The sequence below is a fragment of the Colletes gigas genome, unplaced genomic scaffold, assembly GCF_013123115.1.
Source record: "Colletes gigas isolate AHSC1104 unplaced genomic scaffold, ASM1312311v1 Colletes_gigas_Sc00002, whole genome shotgun sequence".
NCBI classification, from domain to species: Eukaryota; Metazoa; Arthropoda; class Insecta; order Hymenoptera; family Colletidae; genus Colletes; species Colletes gigas.
In genome coordinates, this window is record NW_025106631.1 from 10,367,585 (window position 1) to 10,389,564 (window position 21,980).

At 40.0% G+C, this 21,980-nt stretch overlaps 1 protein-coding gene across 5 annotated transcripts in view; it reads right to left on the reverse strand.

Moving 5' to 3' along the window:
- Positions 1 to 21,980, reverse strand: part of LOC122398625 (homeobox protein cut) — a 236,781-nt gene that overhangs the window by 29,597 nt on the left and 185,204 nt on the right. For all 5 annotated transcript variants that reach the window (XM_043398730.1, XM_043398723.1, XM_043398707.1 and 2 more), the window contains exons 4-5: positions 5,414 to 5,732; positions 2,652 to 3,944 (exon numbers count right to left, since the gene is read on the reverse strand). In XM_043398730.1, coding sequence (XP_043254665.1) covers positions 2,652 to 3,944; positions 5,414 to 5,732 — 1,612 coding nt within the window. The remainder of the gene's footprint in view (positions 1 to 2,651; positions 3,945 to 5,413; positions 5,733 to 21,980) is intronic.

A 21,980-nucleotide genomic window follows, 5' to 3' on the forward strand; every position in this document is an offset into this window, starting at 1 on the left:
TAGAAATATGTTAAAATTCTTGCATATCCCTAATATTAATTTCATTTGTAAATTATTTACTGTATTTTTTTTTGTATAGTTTGTACAAGTGTCCATCGAAGTTCCGACATGTTTAGTAAGAACATCGTTTGATAATCCATCTGATAAGAGACTTGGTCTATTGCAGTTTGGGTGTCAACACGTGGTGGAGGCGTTCGAACCGAAACAGCCTGTTGCGCAGTTCGCTATAACACAGGTTGGGTTAGCTTGAGAACAGCTCGAGTTTCCTAAATTTGCAGATCTGGTAAAACCTAAAGTCCAGTACCACAATGATAGAGCCATCCTGATAAACAGCAGTTTTAAAAGTTTGGTAAAGGTTGGAACACAAACCAAAACTTCGTGTTGTTAATATGCTTATTCGATATATATTCGTACAGTACGAAACAAAACAAAGAACTCTGTTCAACATAAAATATAAAAACAAAAACCACGTCCCATAGTGACAGAACCATTGTAACTAACATTTATAAAATTAGATATTTTTATATTATTATACTATGGTGCACTTACCCTAATATGCATCACAATGCAGTTGAAATTTTATTAATAGCAATTCAAACTAAGTTGAAGAACTTAACGAATACAATACAAAATTATAAACATTCGTAACTTTATGTGGAGAAAATGAGACTTTTATAGTCGATCATACTGAAAAAGAATTCTTGGAGCGCAAAGGGCTAATAACCTACGAATCCATCTTATTTTAAATAAGTTGCTACATTCTGTTTGGCATTGAATTAACAAGATTTCTATGATTTCGTTCCAAACATTCGGTAACTTTTGCAAATTGCCCTTCATTTCGATAAACTTTTCGCGATAGAATTCCTCATAGATTTTTTATGGGATTTAAATCAGAGAAACATGACGCTCGAATCATTACTGATATCTGATTACCCATAAAAACCACCCTCTGTTTGATGTTGCGTTGTGTATAAGTGCATTGACCCCTGGAAACCGACACTTTCTTGTATTAAGGATTTCTATAAGTGTTACTTATACATATTTGATAGTCCCTAGCTTTCATTCGCCTGGAAATAAACGCCACAGAATGCATTCTATAAAGTAGCGTTTGGTCCTCTTTATCGCTTAGATATATTAATATTATTCGAATTGAATTTTTTTCGTCCTACAAAATAATACATTAAACAATACATTTCATCCACCAAATCAATTAAGATCCTTCTTGTTTGGCGTGCACCTAATGCAAAGGAACATTCGTTCAACTTACTTTTACCCTAATTTTCATTCAATTTTTTAAAATTAAAAATAAGGCGCCTAGCACGTTTTACTCTGTGAACAAGTTTTCTGATCGACGTGTTGGCTTTCAGCATTTCAGCGATTTGACTTTTTCAGAAATTGTTAATTATTTTTTCTCTTCTTATATCGACAACTGCTTACTTTACAGAGTTAAAATTCGACAGAGGGTCAACTTTGAATAATTAGATCAATTGTTACCTCAGTGTTGCCAACTCGACATATCAAGCCAGACATCTGTCGCTTCAGGACACGTTGTCTTTATATTTTATGCTGAATAAAACTATTTTGTTTTAAAATCTACAAATACACAAATGATAAACATACGAATGCAGCCACACTGTTACTTTTTTCCTAACTTGTACCAAATACTTAAAATCACTGTTTTGTAAGGCGATTCTATCATTTTGGAACGCACCTTAATTCCGATGACTATTTTTTCTCAGGTATGTGTAGACTGTTCAGTGTTTGACCGAATTAAATATAGTTTATACTGTAATCTAGGGCACCTAAAGAATCCTAGCCCCGCGAACTATCTATGAATGTTCATTGAACGACAGGGAAAGCTCACGACGTCACCAACGCATGGCTACAATCGATTTCGTAGCATTTATATAGAGGGATTCGACCTCCGGTTTCAGCGTTACGCGTTCTCCGCGGGTAAAGTTAGGCCAAATAGAGACACCAGTAACACCCGTATTAGACAGCCGAAAAAAGTTAACTTGACAGCTCATGGTTAGTGGTTCGGCAGAACAGATTATTGGCAGTGCGAGGCAGAAAAGATTTCTTAGGAGTCAAACGGTAAATAGTCAGCGGCGAAGTTGAAACGATCCGTCATTGGCCAGCACCGGAATCATCGACAGGTTCGGTGGAACATATTTTAGGCGTTCAAAACAATTTGCAAAGCACGTATCCCAGCGATCATGGTTATCGAACCTGTTGATGTTCCGGTGTTCCCAACGGTCAAAGAACGAGCGGACGTAATTACTCGAGGCCAGAGTCGGACAAATATTCTAAACATTTTCGAGTATATTCTCAAAATAATTTGCAAACATTTCAACGTAACGTTTGTATTCGCGAATAAAATTTGTCGAACGCTACTCGTGGCTACTGCAACATCGGACCTAGACAGCGTCGTATTGCAGTTTTCAAGATTCTCTGGTCGGAAATCTGATCAGCCTTGTTACTAGAAATAAATTACCGGTAACGTTTCTCCTCAAGCAATTAGACCGAACATGTAATTACAAGGTCCCGTTTCGTTCTCGCGGACGTTTGATCTTCACCGCTTGATAGAAGTGATTCGTAAAGGTTTATAACGACGGGAAGACTGGAGACAGCTGGAAACTGATCGTACTCACCTTTCTTGGGTATCAGGGATTTCAACAGCAGTACAGCGTTGTCGTCGCAAGCCCAGCCATGCATCTTCCTGTAGCTGTCGCGACCTTTTTCCGTCAGTTTGTCCCACGGCTTCGGTTTACTCAGCAGTTCGCTGACGGTTCCTTGGCTCAGTCCAAGTACGTACTTGGCAAACAGTCTTTGACCGATGTTGTGTATCGACAGCAGTTCTCTGACCCTCCTGGCTATGTGCAGCGTGTCCAGATTCTGCGAGGCGTATTTGTCCATGTTGTATCGTAGCATCTCTTGGAGCCTGGCCTCCATGGGGTCGCCCTTCGGGATCAGGGATTCCCCTAACCGACCGGCCATACCAGCGGCGCCGTACTCGTCGCCGAATCTGAACGGATGCGTCCTGTCGTCGAAACGAAACGGACTCTTTAGGGTGTCCAACACACTCAGGCCCCCTATGTTGTTGTTGGCCAGGTGGTGGCTGTTGTTGTTGTTGTGACAGGAATCCTGGTCCGCGGGACTCTTTGGTGGTGGTGCTGTCGGTATGGCGGGCACGATGCTGCCGCCGTTGATGGAAGCCGAGGAAGCGATCGTTTCGATTATCGTCGTGGGCGGTTGAAAGCTCGGTGGTGACGTTAACGCGGTGGTAGATGACGGCGTAGGCGGCGCGGGCGTTTCGTGGCCCGACACCGGCGTTGGAGCCTTCTCGGTCGCATCGAGGCAACTCAGTGGAGTGGTTCCTAACGGGGTATTCGATTTCGCCGGTGTGTTCGAACTGGAAGATGGATCCGTCGGCGATGGAAGGTGATTTATGTTACCGGTGGTAGACGGAGGATGCAGACCGATCAGCGGCTGTGCTTGCAGCTGTTGCTGCGACAATTGACCGAGCGACGTCGGCTGATGAAGTTGTTGCTGTTGCTGTTGGTGTTGATGTTGTTGTTGTTGATGTTGTTGCTGCTGCTGTTGCTGCTGCTGCTGCTGCTGCTGCTGTTGTTGTTGCTGCTGTTGTTGTTGCTGTTGCTGCTGATTCATGATGGACCTCTCCAACGTCCGCCTCCAGTTGGCGACGATCTCTTCGCCGAGGAAGGAGCCGAAGGTTTCGACGTTCTGGAGAGGAGGTGGGAAGAGGAGACTGGACGTCGTCGAGGTGGCCGAAGACGGTGTCGGAGTGGAACGCGGTGGGAGGGAAACTGCTGCTGGGGGCGGCGGCGGTGGTTGCTGGGAGGACACGTGGGACGAAGGAGGTACACCCCCGACCCCGTGGGGCGAGGCGGTCGAGGCGCGCTGCAGGGGTGACGATAGTCCACCTGCAACCACCAAAAACACAAGGGACCGCGTCAACACGAGCTCACACACGGCAGATGACAGTCAATCTAAAGGTTCACGATCAGTGGTTTCGATTCATTTTTTTTTTTTCATGTCGTGACACCTGGCGTCTTAATTTCTTCGGTAGCCTCCTGGACGATAGACGACGACCGAGACTCTCTTTTTCAAAGCTTCGTCGCGTGATCCACACAAACGAGGAACAACGTGGCCCAACGAGAGGAAAAGTGACGCGCGTCAGTCAACTGGGTTCAGTGTCCCTCGTTATTTCGAAAGGAATCCATCTGTCGCGTTGCGATTGAGTCTCCTCGAACTTTCATCCGTGAAAGACCGAAGACCAGTGTAGAATTTTGTTTTTTTTTTATTTTTTAACGATTTACAACAAAGCGGTTTCGCCGGGTAAATAGGAGACATTTGAGAGGATAATGGCACCTGGGAATTCGGGAATGATGGCATTTGGGTCTCATTCTCTGCCCGTGAACGCGCTGCTTCTCTCTCGCTCTCTCATTCTCTGTCATTCCCGATCGATCGGTAATAAACTCTGGCCCCGAAACAACGCTTTGGCCTGGGGAAATGTTCCGAGTTATCGTCCACGCATTCGCGTGTCCGAAATTTGCTTTTCCCAGCGTGCAGACGTTCGTGGTGGGAACTCGGGGTGTGATGCAAGGGTGGGCTGTGTGGATCGAGAAATCACGGTGTCCGTGATGTTCGGTAAGAGGTACGGGTTTCGGGTTAACGTGCAGGTCTCGGTTATGTTAGTACCTCCTACGAGGGTATGTTGATGCGCGTACCAGCGAGAGAGTAGCTCGGAAAAAGTGCAATCTAAGCAGTGAAGGATCTTAGAGAAACAGGCAGAGGAAGAGTAACAGAAAAGAAAAAGAAAATGGAGAGCGATAATAGAACGCGAGTGGACAACAGAAACGCGATAGCGTACAAAGAAAGGAGGAAAACGAAACTAAAATAGGATCAAAGGCTCGAACAATAACGACGAGAGAGAAATGAACGGTTACAGTGGGAGAGAGACAGTAGGGGAAGATACAAAGATAGTTAGAAAGAAATTGCGAACACAATGGCAAGCAGAGTTACTTTGTTGTTCCTTTTCTCTCGGTAAGCTCCTTCAGTCATCCCTCGTTCTTTAGAAAAGCGTCCGCGTTGCGTGACTCGTGTCCTTTTTATTGTTACTCGATACACCGAGTCCTTCGACGTAGCCTCGAAGAGAGAGAGAGTCGGGGATCGAAGACCAGAGCTTTAGCGCAGGAATTAGTAGCGGTAAATACTAGAAGGGTCGCGACGATATTTCGTGTCTGCGTTGCTAGAAAATCTTTAGCTGGTAGCAAGTCATATCTCTAACAATTCCTGATCTAAAGCGGACGATACGCCTAATCTGAACCGATTCTCGAATGCTTCGGTACCGATCTAACGCTGCGACAAAATGTTTGTTTGTTAGACTTACCAAGCGCGTCCGGAGTATTGGATGGCTTGAAGCTCTCGGTTTGCTGAAGCGCCTTCGAGCGTTCCATCAGAAGGTGCTCCAAGCTTTTGCCAGGTTCGCCGGTTGGAATCTGCGAGAGGTCGACGGACCTCAGCGCGTTAATTTCGCGCTTTAGGTCGTCATAGTCCCTCTGTCGCTCCAGTTTACTCTCTAGTCTGCTGATGTGCTGTCTGCGTGCCTCGAGTTCTTCTTCGAGTCGCGCTGTTGCCTGTGCGCTAGTCTCTTGGAGACGCTGCAGGCTCTGTTGTAACCTGGACACTTCCTCGACCAGCTGGCTGATCTGAAACCAAGGATTTAACTTCGTTGATGAAATTGTTCGTCGCGTTAAACTCCATTTTCATTGGAACGCTATCAAAACATCCTAGCTACCTCCACGCGTATAAATCTACTCGATAATATTGGCTGAGTTCTAAAATTTTGATGGGTTTTCGTACGGATGAAAGAATCCTGTTATTTTATAGAAAACAGTTTACTTCATCGATTATGTTTAACATCAGCAATCTCGTCGGTACAAATTCGTGGATTTTCAAAAGCACCACGTTCACGTTTAGTTTTTCACAGTATTTTTAATATTAATTCTTCTACGAAATTCGTATGTCTATTACTGACCGTATTTAATATTAATTTTCAACAAAATTGTCAATTTGAAGCAACTACTTTTAGTAGTAAATAACATTTGACAATAGTTCGTTACCTTAAGCAAAAAGAATTTTAATAGATTGTCCTTTGTTTTAAATGAAAAGCTGTATGTAGCACATATCCAATATTAGGTTTATTGTTATGAAAGAAATTTCAAACTATCTATTATTATTAAATAAACTCGTCGTCTGCTTGAATACACTTTTCCCAATGACGTGAATAACATTTTTTTTTAACATCTAAATCTCCATTGATTTCTTCTTCGTTTACAATATTTTTTCCCTTTTACAATGTCTAGGCGAAAATGATAATCTAAAGGAGATGGTGAATGCTATTGTATCTCGTAGTTGAAATCACTAAATTTAGAAAATTGTTGTTTGGAATTGTAATCCAACTTGTTTCTCTCAGAGAGTTCATGTGATTCACTGGATTTATTCTAACTACCATCTTTTAAAGATTTTAATAACATGGCTAGGAATCAAGTCACAGTCAGGTTAATGAAACAAAGTACAGAGCGTTCGGTCGGCGTCGCCTTGTACACCGATCGGTGGCTGTTCCCGGTTGTCATGAAATCGAACATGAACGTAATTACATTACCGTCGATACAAATATAGAACCACACACACGAAATCCCATTCTGTCCCTCCTTCCTCACCTCTGAACCCCTGCGGACTGCTTCGGGTCTCGTTTATCAGCGAGTAAGGAGCTTAGTAGAAGCTCTTTATTAATTTTATCGAATCGATTATACCGAATCGATATCGGCCGCTTAGCGGACGGGATAAGTTTAAATCTCGAGTCGGGTCTGAATGTAATTACTCGAGGATTAAGTTGCACGTTAAGGCGCGGGATTTCTTTCGTGTCGTGCTACTCGCGTTCCACATCACGTACAATTTGTATTAATACGATTTTTAATCGGTCGCGCGCTGCCTAGAGCCCACGACGACGGATTGAGACAGACTCATTGCGCGAGATGCAGCAACGTTTCGATAAAAACGAAATTCTATCGAGTTGTTAAAATTCAGATTATAGTAGTCGTACTTTTTTTTGTAGATAAGTTTGATGCAAAGATCTTTAGTGGGAGCCATTGCACATTTTCTATAAATATCCATTTTTTAGATATTGAAATTTTCTTGTACGTAACAAAACAAGAATGAACAAAACTCTTCAGCCTTCTTTTTGTTTCAGCCAATCAAATAAAATGTAGAATTGAAATTCGAGCATCGAATTTGGAAAGTTCATTTTTATTTCCGAGCAACATTGTAGTGTCTGACTATCTTTATTACTGTATTCAGTCTCGAAATTAAAAAGTAAAAGTAGCTAGAATAGGAATCATATTAACGATACTTGACATATTAGTATTATATAAACATCTTCCCCGTTTTCTGAGGACGTTTCAGTATCGTGATGTGTTCGTTTCTGTTAATTTTTAGTTGCATTTCATGTGAAAGACTCGTCAATATATTATTAGTAAATTTCAACTATTTCTTACGGCTAAATAACGAACGCTTCTAAAAAAAATAAAGTAATATTCTGCCACGTCAGAAAGTAATCGATTGCGTGAGAATTCGAGTCTCGTTCGCCTGTCTCATTTGATTTATATGAATAAGTGCAATGAATACGTGCTGGAAAATGCGAGAAGGAAAGGACGCAATGAGGAAGGAAGGAAGAAAAAGAAAAGCGTGGAAAGTGGCAAGGCATGCAGAAGTATCGGGAAAATTGACGGATGAGAAGGAAATATAAACGGAACGTTTAATAGAGAGGACAGCCAAAGGAATGAGAGAGAGAGAGAGAGAAATTGTGCAAGAATATGGAAAAGTATTTAAAAAAATGAACTATTGTATTAACCCCTTGACATACAATGGCGTATCTGATTCGTCACAAGTTCTTGATGTCAAGTTTCACAATTATGAGATCACTCACTCGTCATCAAGTCTTATAAATTAAAATCAACATATTTTTACACTCACGAGGTATTCGTAAAACAAATATATTTTTTTCGTGAATATTCTATGTATGAACAAATTTAAACAATATTAAATAGTATACGTTCGAAAAATTACATTAAATCGTACGTCAAGGGGTTAAAGAAATCGCAGGAATGATGTGCAAGTACGAATCAAGGAGAAAGATACGTAGAATTCGACTTGGCAGGAGAGGATAGAAACAAAAATGGAGATGTATGATCGAAGAAACGACGTGAATTTTACCCGTAACATTAGAATTGTCATAGCAATATGACTCGCCTATTAACTATTGATCGTCTATCGTTAATAACTTATGATGCGCGTCATCGACCGATCTGTCGTCACGAAACGCTTTTCATTATTGGTAACGCTAACTTCGCATACGCGTGTTGTCTCCTCGAATGAAAATCGTGGACGCTTAACGCTACGTAAATTCACGAAATAAATCATAGGAATTGTTATTCGCTTTATTCGATGACGAAACATGCAAAATAGGTTAGCGATAACGTTAACATTTATCAATTTCTAGCTTACGAAAAGACTAATTATCAACATTTGATGATATCTGTGGATTTCATACGGTAGTATAATATTATTAATTTCGATCTTGAACTCTGTTTCCAAGCATTCTTTACGCCAACGAGTTAAATGTCACGGTTTAAACGTTATTAGACACATTTAACATTGTTTATATTTTAGGGCAAAACGGAAACATTAATGACTATTAGAAATCCTGTTGTTTGATATTACTGCGACTAGGAAGAGTTAGTTTCCACAAGTCAGATTACTGGAACATCTTGTAACTTTCTAGCTAAAATAATTTCTATTTATTTTAACTAATTAGCTCGTATTTAATACTATCATTTCCTCAGAGACACATTTTATTTTAAACTGGGATAGATATCCCACTTGCACTTGTTAAAATGTTTCGACCGCGATTTAATAATTATTATTATAAGCTAATTGCTTTTCTATCCCCAACATACCACCGATTGCAACAATGGTTTTGTGTTGCGCCAGCGAAGAAAAACGAAAGACAAAAATTGTGAGAAAGGAGCGCGAGCGTCGGTAGAATTCTATGTTCCCGCGCGATTCTTGCGATATTTTTTTATTCCCTAGGAAGATAGATCCCAGATGATTCTTCGAATGAACGGAGTAAACAGTAGCCGCGCGTGAGGGAGTAGAGGTAATCGTCGTGGCGCGATCAATCGCGATGAATCGCGAGTGCTCGAAAGTTTCGAGTTGGAGCCCATCCACGTGTTACGCGACCAGGCTACGGACGAAAATATCGGTTGCGAGGGTGTGCAAAGGGTGGCCAGGGGTGGTAAAAGCCGACAGTAGGAGGGAGGAGAACGATTTTAAAGCTGAATGCGTTTCGCGCGGTGCAACGGCGATGCGAACGAGATCGTATCAATTGTTTTTTCCCAGTGAGGCATCATCCTTTTTCCGGGGGGTTAATTGAGGAGCGAAGCTTCAATTTTGCGGAATTCACGCCTCTGGCATGCATCGACAGGTCTAGCCGGTAGTATGAGCTGCAGATTTAAAAAAAACGCTCGTTTTTTCAACGCTGTTTGACAAACATATCTTTTCTTTTCTTTCCCGTTCCTTTTTTCGCTTTGCCAATGGGTGACAATGTAATTGTACCACGGTTCAGGAGCAGGTACAAATTTTCCACCCCGAATTCGCCTGTTTACGACTCAAACTCTCCGTTTCGAAGATCAAGTTTTTCTAAAAAATTGTTTCCTAAATCCGTTATAATAAAAATAAAATCCAATGTAAAATTATTCAGAAATAAAAATTGTATTGCACGTGTGTAATAATACATAGAACAAAGAATAACATGGAATATTTATTTAACGCTAAAAGTATCAATTTGTTTCCAAGATGAATTTAATTTGCAAAAGGGTTAATTTGGAGTACAAGATCCGTATTAAGAACAAAAATATAATCTTGATTTCACGATGGAAAGAAATTGTTTTCGAAATTTTTATTATCGTTATCGTTACATAAGTTTTTGTTCAAAATTCATTTTCGTCAGACAACCGTACATGGTCGAAAAATCATGAGTCGCGTTATAGGATAGAACCTGTATAATTTGATTCGAACAACTAGATTGGTCGGGTGAATCAAGCTATTTCTAGTTAGCGAGTTGCAGGCTCTGCGGTTCAACTTGAAATCGAAGATCCTTGATGCAGTGTCAAGTATTCTCACCTTTTAATTTATTTATCAGGGGCAGCTACCTGTCACTTGTTACCCGTTTCATTCGCAATCGATACACGCTTACAGCTGTAAGTTACTTTACCCTGCGTTTCGATCACACGAGGGGTACGGATTGCAGATAAGTACGCACCGTCGTTCTATACATGTGGAATAGGTGGACACGAGGGGAGTTCTCAGAGTTGCTCGTAATAATGTCCGCCATTAGCAACGGAGTAGGTTATCACTTTGCGGGCGAAGCTGAGAGAAAGGACAGCTGGAATTAACAGCGTGTCGATATCGTCGAACTTGCCGCGTAAGTACGACGATTAACGGGAACCGATCTTTTCCCAAAGATCAAGAATTTCAAATATCATCCTTCGAGTAAAGGTTTCCTTCTCAACATTCGAGACGTTTCCCTAAAAAAATTATGGATCAAAGAATTTTAACACTCCGACGCACGTATGACAATTAATTCTCAAGTTTAAACGTTGAAAGAAAGAAATTCATCCTTCGAGTAAAAGTTTCCTTCTTAAGATTGGAGACAAATGGAGTACAAATATTCTCCATTTACGAAGTTTATAAGAGAGTCATTATTTTTCTCATACAGTTCGTCTAACTAATTTTCTTCGATTTCTACTCAAAAGTCCAAAACATTGAAGAATTCAGGCTATAGTTATTGTCTAATAATCCGATGTATTTGATAATCCAGGACTGTCGAAGTCTCGAGGAAGGGGGGGTTATCGGAATTCTACTGTACTCAGAATTTTATGATTTACCGGGATTACCGAGTTATTTGCTTTACTTCGCTGCTGGGAATCCATTAGGGCTGACACGTTGGTAAAAACAATCAGTGGAATGATCGTGCCCTGAGAGACTTAATTGGATCGGCATGCCGCTAGAAACTCAATTAGACTACTATTAGACTGCCGTAGATATAGCGTGGCTGTCGCGGCGTGAAAAGTCATTCGCAGCGGATCGCTACTAAGAAAGCACGACTATCGCCAGACTGGATACTTAATTGGACTGTCACGCTGCTAAACACCTCGCTGCGCAGTATAGCGATTCGACTATCGCGTTACTGTAAACTCAATTGAATTGTCATGATACTAGGAAGCTTACTTTCCATGTCACGCTACTATACTGCTATACTCTGCGACAACTGTTTGCTACGCTAAAAATTTTATAAATTACTACTTTTTCTTTAAAGCATACGAGGACGGATTGAAAAGTTTCTGGAATAGCCACCAGGAGTTTCTTTATTTGTAGCTGGTTTCGTGTTGTTATGTTGATACATCATTCATGAGCATTCACTCCAAATATTAGAACGATCTATCAAATAGTCTAGTTTTTACAAGTATTTGATGTATAGTTATTTTTACTGATTGTAGTTGGTAGCGTTGGAACGGAGATGTGAGGGGGAATCCTGTGGTGGAGTGCCCGGTAGTGTGTAATGGCGTTGTGAGGGAACACGTGTAAAAATACCCATGTACATACGTTCATTGTTAAAATAGAAATAAATGTGTTGACATAATAATGAGTTGTTTAGAATTGTTTAAAATGAACCAAACACAATCGCAACATTTGAAACGTTGAACCAAGTGTATTGACCTCAGGGGGGACGATGTTGAAAAATAAAGTATAATTTAAAACAAACTTATTTAATTTTCATTGTCATTCCGGATACATTTCAATCCGCCCTCATATTACGGTTCCATTGTTTGATGCGAATTATCGTCCAGGCAACCATAAGTAAAGTTTCTCTACGCCACGTATACAAATATCTACGATAATCATCATCGAAATCATTTACATATACAGTGTACGGTGTAAAAGAGTTGGAACCAAACTTATACTACGTTTTACTGAAGTCAAATAGGTAAAAAGAAGTTCATATAAACTTATGTTTGAAAATGATTTCTCGAAAAGATGTAAGCTTTTTGAGACGTTTGAAAATTCCGCCATCTACAAGAATGCAGACTTCCATTCTTCGAATCAGTGACTGTCGAACTTTCTCAAATATTTCATCTGTATTGAAAATAATATTAAATGCATTTTGAATACATTCCCAAAGTTGAACTCTGCTTTCAAAGTTTTTGGACAACTTGTATATTATGTGCGAGTCTATACAAATAATGCACGAATACGATTAACTCTTTTATTTTAAGATAGCAAAATTTTAATTTCTACTATACGAAAATAACAATGCTACGCGAACCTATAAAAACAAACGATAATAATAAAGAAGGAATTTAAAAATACAGTAATGCAGAAATTAAATAAAAAATCTTATATAGGAATACAAAACAATTATGAATGTAGGATTTAACAAAAAGTATTGTATTTGGAACAAATGTACAAATGATATAATTATATAAACGAATTTAAAACACACCAAGCACACAATCTTTTTACACAAATTAATAATTAGCAACATAAATTAATTTATATAAGAATCACGTCTGTCCTTCGCAACCACTCGTTTTTTTATTCTCCCTGTTGTCTCACTGTCCCTGGTTACCCATTCCTTCTCGAACAAAACACTTTCAACCTTTTTGCATATAAATTAACATTCAACAAAACTACAACGCGGCACAAATATTCAATACAAATCTCCTACATGAATATAATAAGATTACCACACTTTAACAAATTTATTATTTTAACGAGCATCGAATGAATGAACAAATTTAAATCAGAATGGAATACATTTAAAATGTGTTTATATCCCCATTACTTGCACAATGGAGACATTAGTTACCAATAAACCCTCGAACCAGAATAAACCACTAGCCGTGGTTTGTCAGTAAAAGCATTTACCATAAAAATTTTACCAATGAAGATTTTTCGAAATATAATCCGGTTCAAACAATCGTCGAGGAGCGTAGAAATTGAATTTGACCAGGGCGGTGTGCTCGAGATTCGGCAGATTACCACAGCATCGGAGACTGGATTCGAGCGCGGCGGCGCTAGAAATCGTGATGCTTACCCGTACATCGATAATATCAACGAGCCCGTTTTGTTCCGTCCGCGGATTCGTTAAATTTAATGTCTCCGAGTCGTTCGTAAAATCCACGACCCTCGATTGCCACAGCCGCACAGTTGCTTCTCGTATTGAATTTCGATCTTGTCCCAGATCTCAGGCCAGCCTGTGTCATCGCCGGTGAATAGAGATATTCAGACAGACAGGGGATCATAAATTTTTTGTCCTGCATTTGGATCATTCAATCTGTCTAGCCAATATACCGCCGGACAATGAAAGATACGCGCGCGGAGGTGGACACGGTGGCCGGAGGCGAATAAAACCGAAATCGCATCGCGCGATACGGTCGGAGAAGGGAAGGAATTCGGGAACCGATATCACGAATTTCGGGGAAATTGAGTCAGAAACCGAAGCTTTACGACTTCCGGTGCTCCCAATTGGCGACGAGAGCCTCGAGCGTAGGAAACGTGGTCCTTCAAAGAACAACGGTGAAAAGTCAGCCAAGATTAACGACGGAAAAAGTAGACGAAGAAGAAGGGAACAGGTTATAACCATTGTGGTGTGTATCTCTCACCCCCTTCTTTTTTTCTGTTTTTCCGAAACAAGGAGAGAGAGATTATATAACCGTTGCGATACATCGCTCATTCCCTCTCTTTTTCTTTACTTCCCACCCTTTTCTCTTTTTTCCTTACACACTACGGCGATATAACTATTCTACCCTGCTTACACTAACATGGCTCGTTCTCCCCCACGTTCCATGCATTTTTTTATATCTCTCATTACGTATCATCCCTTTCCTACGTATATTCTTCGTCGCCTTGAAAGAGAAACGGACTAAAATCTTAATAATATTCATTACTATTTTCCTTTTTTCAAAGCAAATGAATTCCAAACAATGCTGTATGACTTGTCAAACCTTTTTCTTAGTATTAAATAAACAAGGTGGCACAAGGTACTATTATTAATTCCATATATAACCACTATTTCCAAGCATTTAGTATCACGTATCTAATACATGCTCTTTAGGTTTATTTTCAACCTTTTTAGGTGTGCTTAAAACTATGATAGAAACAGTATTAAAGTATTTACAATGTTCTTATATTCTGTCTGAATTTATACAGGAATCAGTAGTACCTAATTATTTCTTTTACTTCCTATTTAATCTCTTTTTCTAATTACTTGGGAGGAAAAAGCATAATTAATTGATAAGTACCATATATAAATATTTTTAAAACTAACGAAGAATTATGATATTTATTATACAATATCTTGTAAGTTGTTGAGAATCGATCGAATATGAGTGAAATACTTTTCATAAAGTAAACACATATATTAAATCTCCTATGTACACGTTGTTGCTGATCGGATAGAGACTTAACCCTCAAACCGTCTTAGCAAGTTCATTTTAATTCAAACCCGAATTTTATTATTTTGCATTTGCAAATTTCTTATTTGTTATCATCGTTAATTTAAAAAGCTCTCTTATCATTTACGAAAGACTAACGCTTTGCAACACCGAAATAAACAGTTTACATGGGTCGAAACGGACCCAAAGTCCGCCGTGAGACGGTAAATCAGATTAGATCGAATAATTACGCGATGATTACGAGAAGATATATATAATAATGGCGAACGAGTTCTATGTCGAGATGAAATTCCGTAAGGCCGCAAAGGATTAAAAGGAGAAGCCCAGATCGTTGGAAATAATCACCTCTCGCAACTATCCATCCCCTTCGCGTTCGTTCTTTTTCAAGAGTCGCGCAATTATGTCACGCCGTCCGTTTCTTTCTTCCCTTTGGTCCTGTTCACCCCCGTGCCGTGTTCCCGGGCGTCGGTACAATGTCATCGATGGAAGAAGCAGCCCTTGTTAACGGGTATCGGACGAAAGGAACACACCGAGGTGCATCATCGGTGTGGGCGTACGGCCAGTGACCACTAAGGGGCGGCCGGGGGTTGTGTTAGAAGGTAAAAACAACCGAGGCTTGATCGATGGTCGCGAGGCATGGCGGGTAACGGTGGCCAGGCCGAAGGTGAGTCGGACCGGAAGACATGATCGGTCGTATGCAAATTAAACCGGACCCGAAGGCGTTGGGGGTGAGAAGTCGACCGAGAAGGGTTCGAGAAAAGGGGACTGTGTCGAGCGAGGCTCCAAGTAGCCGGCGCGTGTTGCCATTGTTTCTTGACCGTCGATCATCTCCTTCAACCCTCTGCTCGGCTACCCCCACCTTCCACTCCCCCTTCCACCCCCCCCCCACCCCCCCACCTCCCACCCCACCCACCGTGCACCGTGATTTTTGCTATTTGCATTATACACAGGCGTCCGAGGGGCCTTTGTTTGTCGAGCTATTGATCACATTTTCTCCCGCGGTATAATCAATCTTCACGCACACGGCCGCAGCCCTCCTCGCACTTATGTGCCGCGGGGGTGCGCACACGTGACCGCGGAAACGAGTACGTGTGCGCGACGGCACGCAGTGGGAGCGCAAGGAGGCCGGTTGCTTCGTGTATTAATTTTCGTTCCCTGTCCGCCAATGATGCGCCGCGAGGGATCGTTATGGCCGCAGGAGCTCGTGTGCTTCCGCGAGATCTCCTTCCTTGGCCCACTGGCGAGGGGGAGGGGAGCAGAGTTTCAGGCGCTTGATACCAGAGGAAGAGGTAGGAATGTGGGGAATCAAGGACTTACGCTGATCAGCGAAATTGAACACGCTGTACGCATTTTTCTAAACGTAATAATCTATTTTAAAAATGTAACATCATAACACGAGAACCAGCAGTGTGGTAAAATTTACTGTGGTCAGTTGCTAGCTTTTTATGTTTCTTATCGCGTAATTACTACAGATATGCATTGTACCCAGTTTTGCACTATTCATTGGGATCTTAACGTTTTGCCCGGAGGCGTTTTACTTTTAATACAGCATCTGTTCTTCGGAGCATACTTTCTACTGATTCAAATTTATTTATTTCAGTCTTTGCAATGTTATTTCTTCTTTGATAGTTAAATCCAGTCCTAACAATTTAGGGTTTTCATTTTTTAGCCAATTTTCTACTAATTGTACAATCCTGCTGAAACGTAATTTTAGTTTCTAATAATTCGATGTGTTCCATCTGTTCTATAAAATGTCATGTATTCCCGTATAATGATACAACCGTTTCATCGCTACTTTGATGCGATTAATACTTGTGTCATTTATAGTTACCAAATTAGTAGCGTTGTTAAACTCACACGTATGTTGCATTTTCATCCATAAAATCAATAAAATTAGATATACTATCAATTCCTTGCAAATAGTAACTAAACTCTTACTCTTTACACAAACGATTGAATATTTTTGATAGTAGTATAGATTATGTAATGTTCAATTAGGTAACAAATCTTGCGTTGGTTTAGTTTTTAGGAAGAGCGTGAATGGGAGTAAGACGATGAAACGACTCATTAATATTCAGAAGCTTCAGGAAGTCGGATAATCGAGGGTTCGCAATATTAACGCTTGGATGGCCGAGCCAAATCTGTGAAATTTTCCATGCTAATAAAATTTTACTTTTTTGACAATTGGAAACCACATAAAACTAAAATTTCTCGAGGTACTTACGTTTGTATCCTATACAGACTTTATAATTTAAGAATGAATTTTCTTAGCTCCTTAGTGAAAAGTTTTGTCACCTGTATATGTGTTAACAAATTTTGGTTTCGGAGTGTTTTTGACAGTGCTTCGTAATTATAATGTCAGATAACTCGTAGCACGACTCCTCTGGTCAATAATTAGAGAATATCCATTCAAGCACAGTGGTCATCCGTAACCGGTTGCTGTAACAATTCATCTCACATGATTGCATCAGCTTGCAAGAATAGTTGCTTTTGCTAATCATTCATTTATCTTTTGTTTTATTTTTGGAAATGTAAATCTGACTTAACGTTTTCATCTTAGAGGTGCGAAAGTAGTTCAATCTTCAAAATCATTCCAGATAGATTAATATACTGTCTTTTACGACCGACTATGTCATGAATTAATGAATTGTTATTGTAGGAGGTTACAGATTTCACTCGGAATTATCAAGTGTTCTTTAATATCAGATTCATGGACATTTATTGCACATATTTTTATCAAAGCACTTCACGGTTTTACTTTTAATTAGAATATATATTCGCATCATTATATCCATAAAATTCAATATTAATTTAAAACCAAATAATATTTATGAGTTTCTGGCACCTGCCAAATTGACGATTTTCGTAAATCTAATGTTTATTCAACGTGCCCTAGTACTTGACATCTTTTCTATTCAGAATAATGTGATCACATTTACCACGATAAAATTAGACGTAATTGCACGATAATCGGATAGTCTTTCCACGCTTCAACCCTTTAACGTTCATGCCCGAGTCTGACTGCTTTGAAAAACGATATTTGTTTAATCTAATGGTTTAAGGGATGACAATATTTGTTTTCTTTCAAATTATACGTTAGATACAACATTGTAATTAACAAAAACCTCATTTTTATATAGCTTAGAAACAAATCCAATAAAGAAACCTGATCATCGTCCCGAAGAATATGAGCGTTAAGGGGTTAAAGATTTATAATTATAATTATACGCGAGTGTAATATGATTACATGCAAACGTATCGTAGCAAGTGTAACGAGATGAAATTAACTCGTAGTTGGGAATAGGAGAATCGCGAGAGGCGGTAAAGGAATTTGGCGGTGACTCGATCTGAAAACAAAGAATGATCGAAAGTCTGGCATTCCTGGAGATTTTGAGATCCCCGTTGGCGGAAGCCGGCGCGGCACGCGCGATCGCGAATTTTTTCATCGCGCAGAAAAGATCGCAGGCTGGTCTCCCCTTGGTAGGTAACGGACCGCCGTACCCGATGGGTGGAGGATCTCCGAGGCTCTCTCCTTTTCTCACCACGGGAGAATGCCAATTAAAAGCTGGACTCGGAAAGAAAGCCCAATCGATAGGAGGCGGATATCCCTTTCCCTCCCCCTCCCGCCCGGCCTCAACTCACTCCGGACTCCTCTTTCCCTTGCTTATTCTGATTCCCTTTCGTTCTCTCGACGGGGGTAGCGATGTAGCCGGAGCCGAAGGGTTGCCCAAACTGGGAAGTGGGAATTATGGGCAGGATTAATATGCAAGGACTGGATACGTGCGGTGGCAGGGGGTGGATGGCGAAGCAACAAAAGGGGTCGACGGGGAAGCGCGGAAAGAGGAAAAGGGGTTGCGTTCTGTCTTCGTCCGTCTGATATCGAGGCGAAGAGCCCCGTTTCCCTGCTTGTCCCTTCCCCCTGCACCCTCTTCCGTCCTATCGGCTCGCATCTCATCCCCTCCACCGTCTCCTTACAGGATACACGGCTAACGGACACCCCTATCGATTTTACAACTCGATATATGTGAATACCCACTTGTCTAATGACTGATCGGGCTTCCAGCTCAACCCTTTCCCTCCGACTCACCCCCCTGCCGGCTGGCAGAGCTTCTCCGGCAGCCGCCCCCGACGGGGCGGCCCCCGGCGAATGTATCTCGCCTCATTACACCGACTACGTGCCTTTGGCCGACATCTCGCGCTGCATCGACGCGCACAAAAATCCACCCTGACCCCCGCGATCTTTCCTTTTTCTTTTTTTTTTTACTTTTTCCGTTCGACCACACCGAGAGACTCTTGTTTCACTCTCGCTTCTCGGTCACTCCGATCGATGCTTAAGTCGATTATCGAATTTCTTTCCGAACGCCCGCGATCGACGATGCCTCGGCGGATTTGACAGCCGATCGCGGAGATATTCCGTTTCAAACACGGTTGGGCTCTTTCGTCTCGGCTTTTCGCTTCCTTTAATTGACCCACATCCCGCGATCGTACCGCGTTACTAGCGACGGGACCGATCCAACGCCATACTCGTTAACACTTCCACTTCATCCGTGTACGATGGACGAAATTTCTGTAAAACCACTACTATTTTCGATGAAAATAGCAAGAATTTTTTATTATAATATTAACACTTTGCTATATTTACTACTATGGAACTAGACAAATTAATTCTCATGTTGGGATGCTGAATAAATTCGAATAGGATTTCTGAATTTTATCAAGGTTATAAAAATAAGTACTGAAACAAAGTTTAGATAATGTAGTTTACAATGGTCCAAAATCAAAATTTTAGTCTTGCAGAATATTATACGGTTTTGATCAGACAGTGAACGTGTTAAAGAAATGCTAAGAAATAATTAATGGAACATATTACAATTTAATGCACAGAAGAGTGACGAATGGAGTGTGGTAAAAGTAAATCGATTTTGGACCATGCTGCCAATGAAAAATTTTATCAGGGTTTCTGCATCTTCTAAATATTATGAAATACATAATTATTTATTCGGGAAGCAATGGACATCTCTTCTTCTTCTAATGATGATTGTCAAAAAATCCAGTAGACTACTAAGATTATCATGAGGTAATCGACCCTTACAATTAGTTCCAAGCTGATAGTCTCGATCATACTTATTCTCAAAGTATTTATATTTTTAAATGTTTCATAATCAAGCAATATTAGCTTTTAGTGAAACATTTAAACATTGCTCCATGTTTGACACTAAAGTATGAAGACTTCATCTTCTGTTATTTAAAATAATTATTTTACTGATAAATCACATTGTAAACAAGGCTTCTTAACAATTTTCCCATCGCTTATCGAATAAATAATTGTGCATTTCATACTCTTTAGAAACTAGAAAATCATAACATTTTTCTTCATCACCCTCCTTTATATAAGAACAGTCTTTTAAATCTGTTTCAAGAAATTAAATTTGTAATTTTAGTAATTGGTACTGCCACAGTTTAATTACTTCCAATGTTTTATTTTTTATACTATTAACTTAACAATATATCTTACTTTTTGCCCTCTACATTTGTATACTCCACACGATAAAATTCCCCACAGATTTTCTATTTGATTTATATCGAGGAACGCGGGGGCCACTTTTTTTGTAAACCATTCTTAAGTCTTCTTAGCGTTAAACAGGGTGTTCTGCCACCCCTGGGAGCAATTTTAATGGGAGATTCTAGAGGCCAAAATAAGACGAAAATTAAGAATATCAATTTTTTGACTGAGTCTTCATTAAAAAGTTATTAACAAATTAAATTAAAAAGTTTCAAATCATTCTGAAAAAATTATTTTTGGTTGTGGGGGACAATTACAATCATTCTTGGTGGATAGACATATCCCTGAAATCCTACGCACTTTTGAAAAATAATTCGAGCAGGTGGATTTTTTCGACAAAATTAAAAAATTTCAAATTGTTCTGGAAAAATTATATTCGGTTGTGGGGGTCAATTAAAATCATTTTTGGTGAATACAGATACCTCCGAAATCCTATCCACTTCTGAGAAAAAAATTCGAGGTGTGAAATTTTTCGGCGAAAAAAAAAATTTGAAATCGTTTTGGAAAAATTATTTTCGATTGCGGTGGTCAATTCCAATCATTTCTGATGAATAGACACACCCCCGAAATCCAGCGCATTTTCGAGAAAAAAATTCAATACGGGCGGAACTTTAAACGTTAATAACTTCTTAACAAAGTCTCCATCAACAAATTGGTATTCTTGATTTTCGTCTTATTTTGTTCTCTAGAATCTTCCACTGAAATCTTTCCCAGAGGTGGCTGAACATCCTGTATATTGCTGAAAAATAAAGTTGTTCATAATTTTCTTCGATAAAACAAATCAAAATGCCTCTGAAAAGATTGATACAATTATCAGCTTTCATTCTTGTGAAAATTTTACCTAAATCCTGTCAACACCGTCAAACTTCTATCGACGATATTCTTACTCGCGTTTATGCTTTCAACCTTAAGTAAATTATGCCAATAGTGTTTAAATTCATCAGGGCTACTTATACTTCCTCCTCAAAACTGAAGACATCTTCATAAATAAGAAATTATTTGCAATATCACAGTGTGATCATTATAAAAGTTTGTACTGTAATTTCAATATTCACTTCTTCTCAAGTACGGATAATGTTTCTTGTATATGAAGAAAACACACTGTGCTTGTACGAAATTCGTTCTTACCTCGATGAACGTTTCAATATTTCTGTTTCTAAATCGAGAATTGATTGAATCGATGACACTAAAATATTCGTAAGGTTTTCGCATATTAGTAACATATACTTTGGCAGTAAATCATGGTGTTCTTATAGAAATTTCATGCACTGTAAACGCGTGTCAGTCGTATCACTGGTTATTGTTCTTTTCCCGAACGGTTAAATATTCTATATATCCTTTGAAGGATTTGAAATTGGCAGAAGATGTTTACGAAGGGAAATTCTGTTGCGGAGGTATCCGCGATTATGAAAGGCGAAGTGAAGGTTGGGTGGAGACGCAAAACGAACGGATAAGAGACGGAGGGGGCAGTAGTCGTAACATAGCCTGGCGCGAAGGGTAGAAGGCAGAATGTATGATATTTTATTTTAGCGTTCTTCTGGGCGCCGCTAGATAAGCCTCCGAGGATTTATGCTTATTACGAGCGAGCACCAGCGAGGGCACTCTTTGCCGAAACCATTTCTGTACAGCGGTAGTCCCTCCCTCCCTTTGTCTTTCTCTCGTTTATCTTTGCGCTCGCTCTTATGGTGATTCTCTTTTGCTCGCGTTTGATATTACTCCCCCTTTTATTTCTGTCGTTGTTCTTCGTTATTAAGAGGATTGTTGTTTTTCAGTTAGATATCCCACTCCTCGGAATTTATTTTTGCTTTTTATCATTC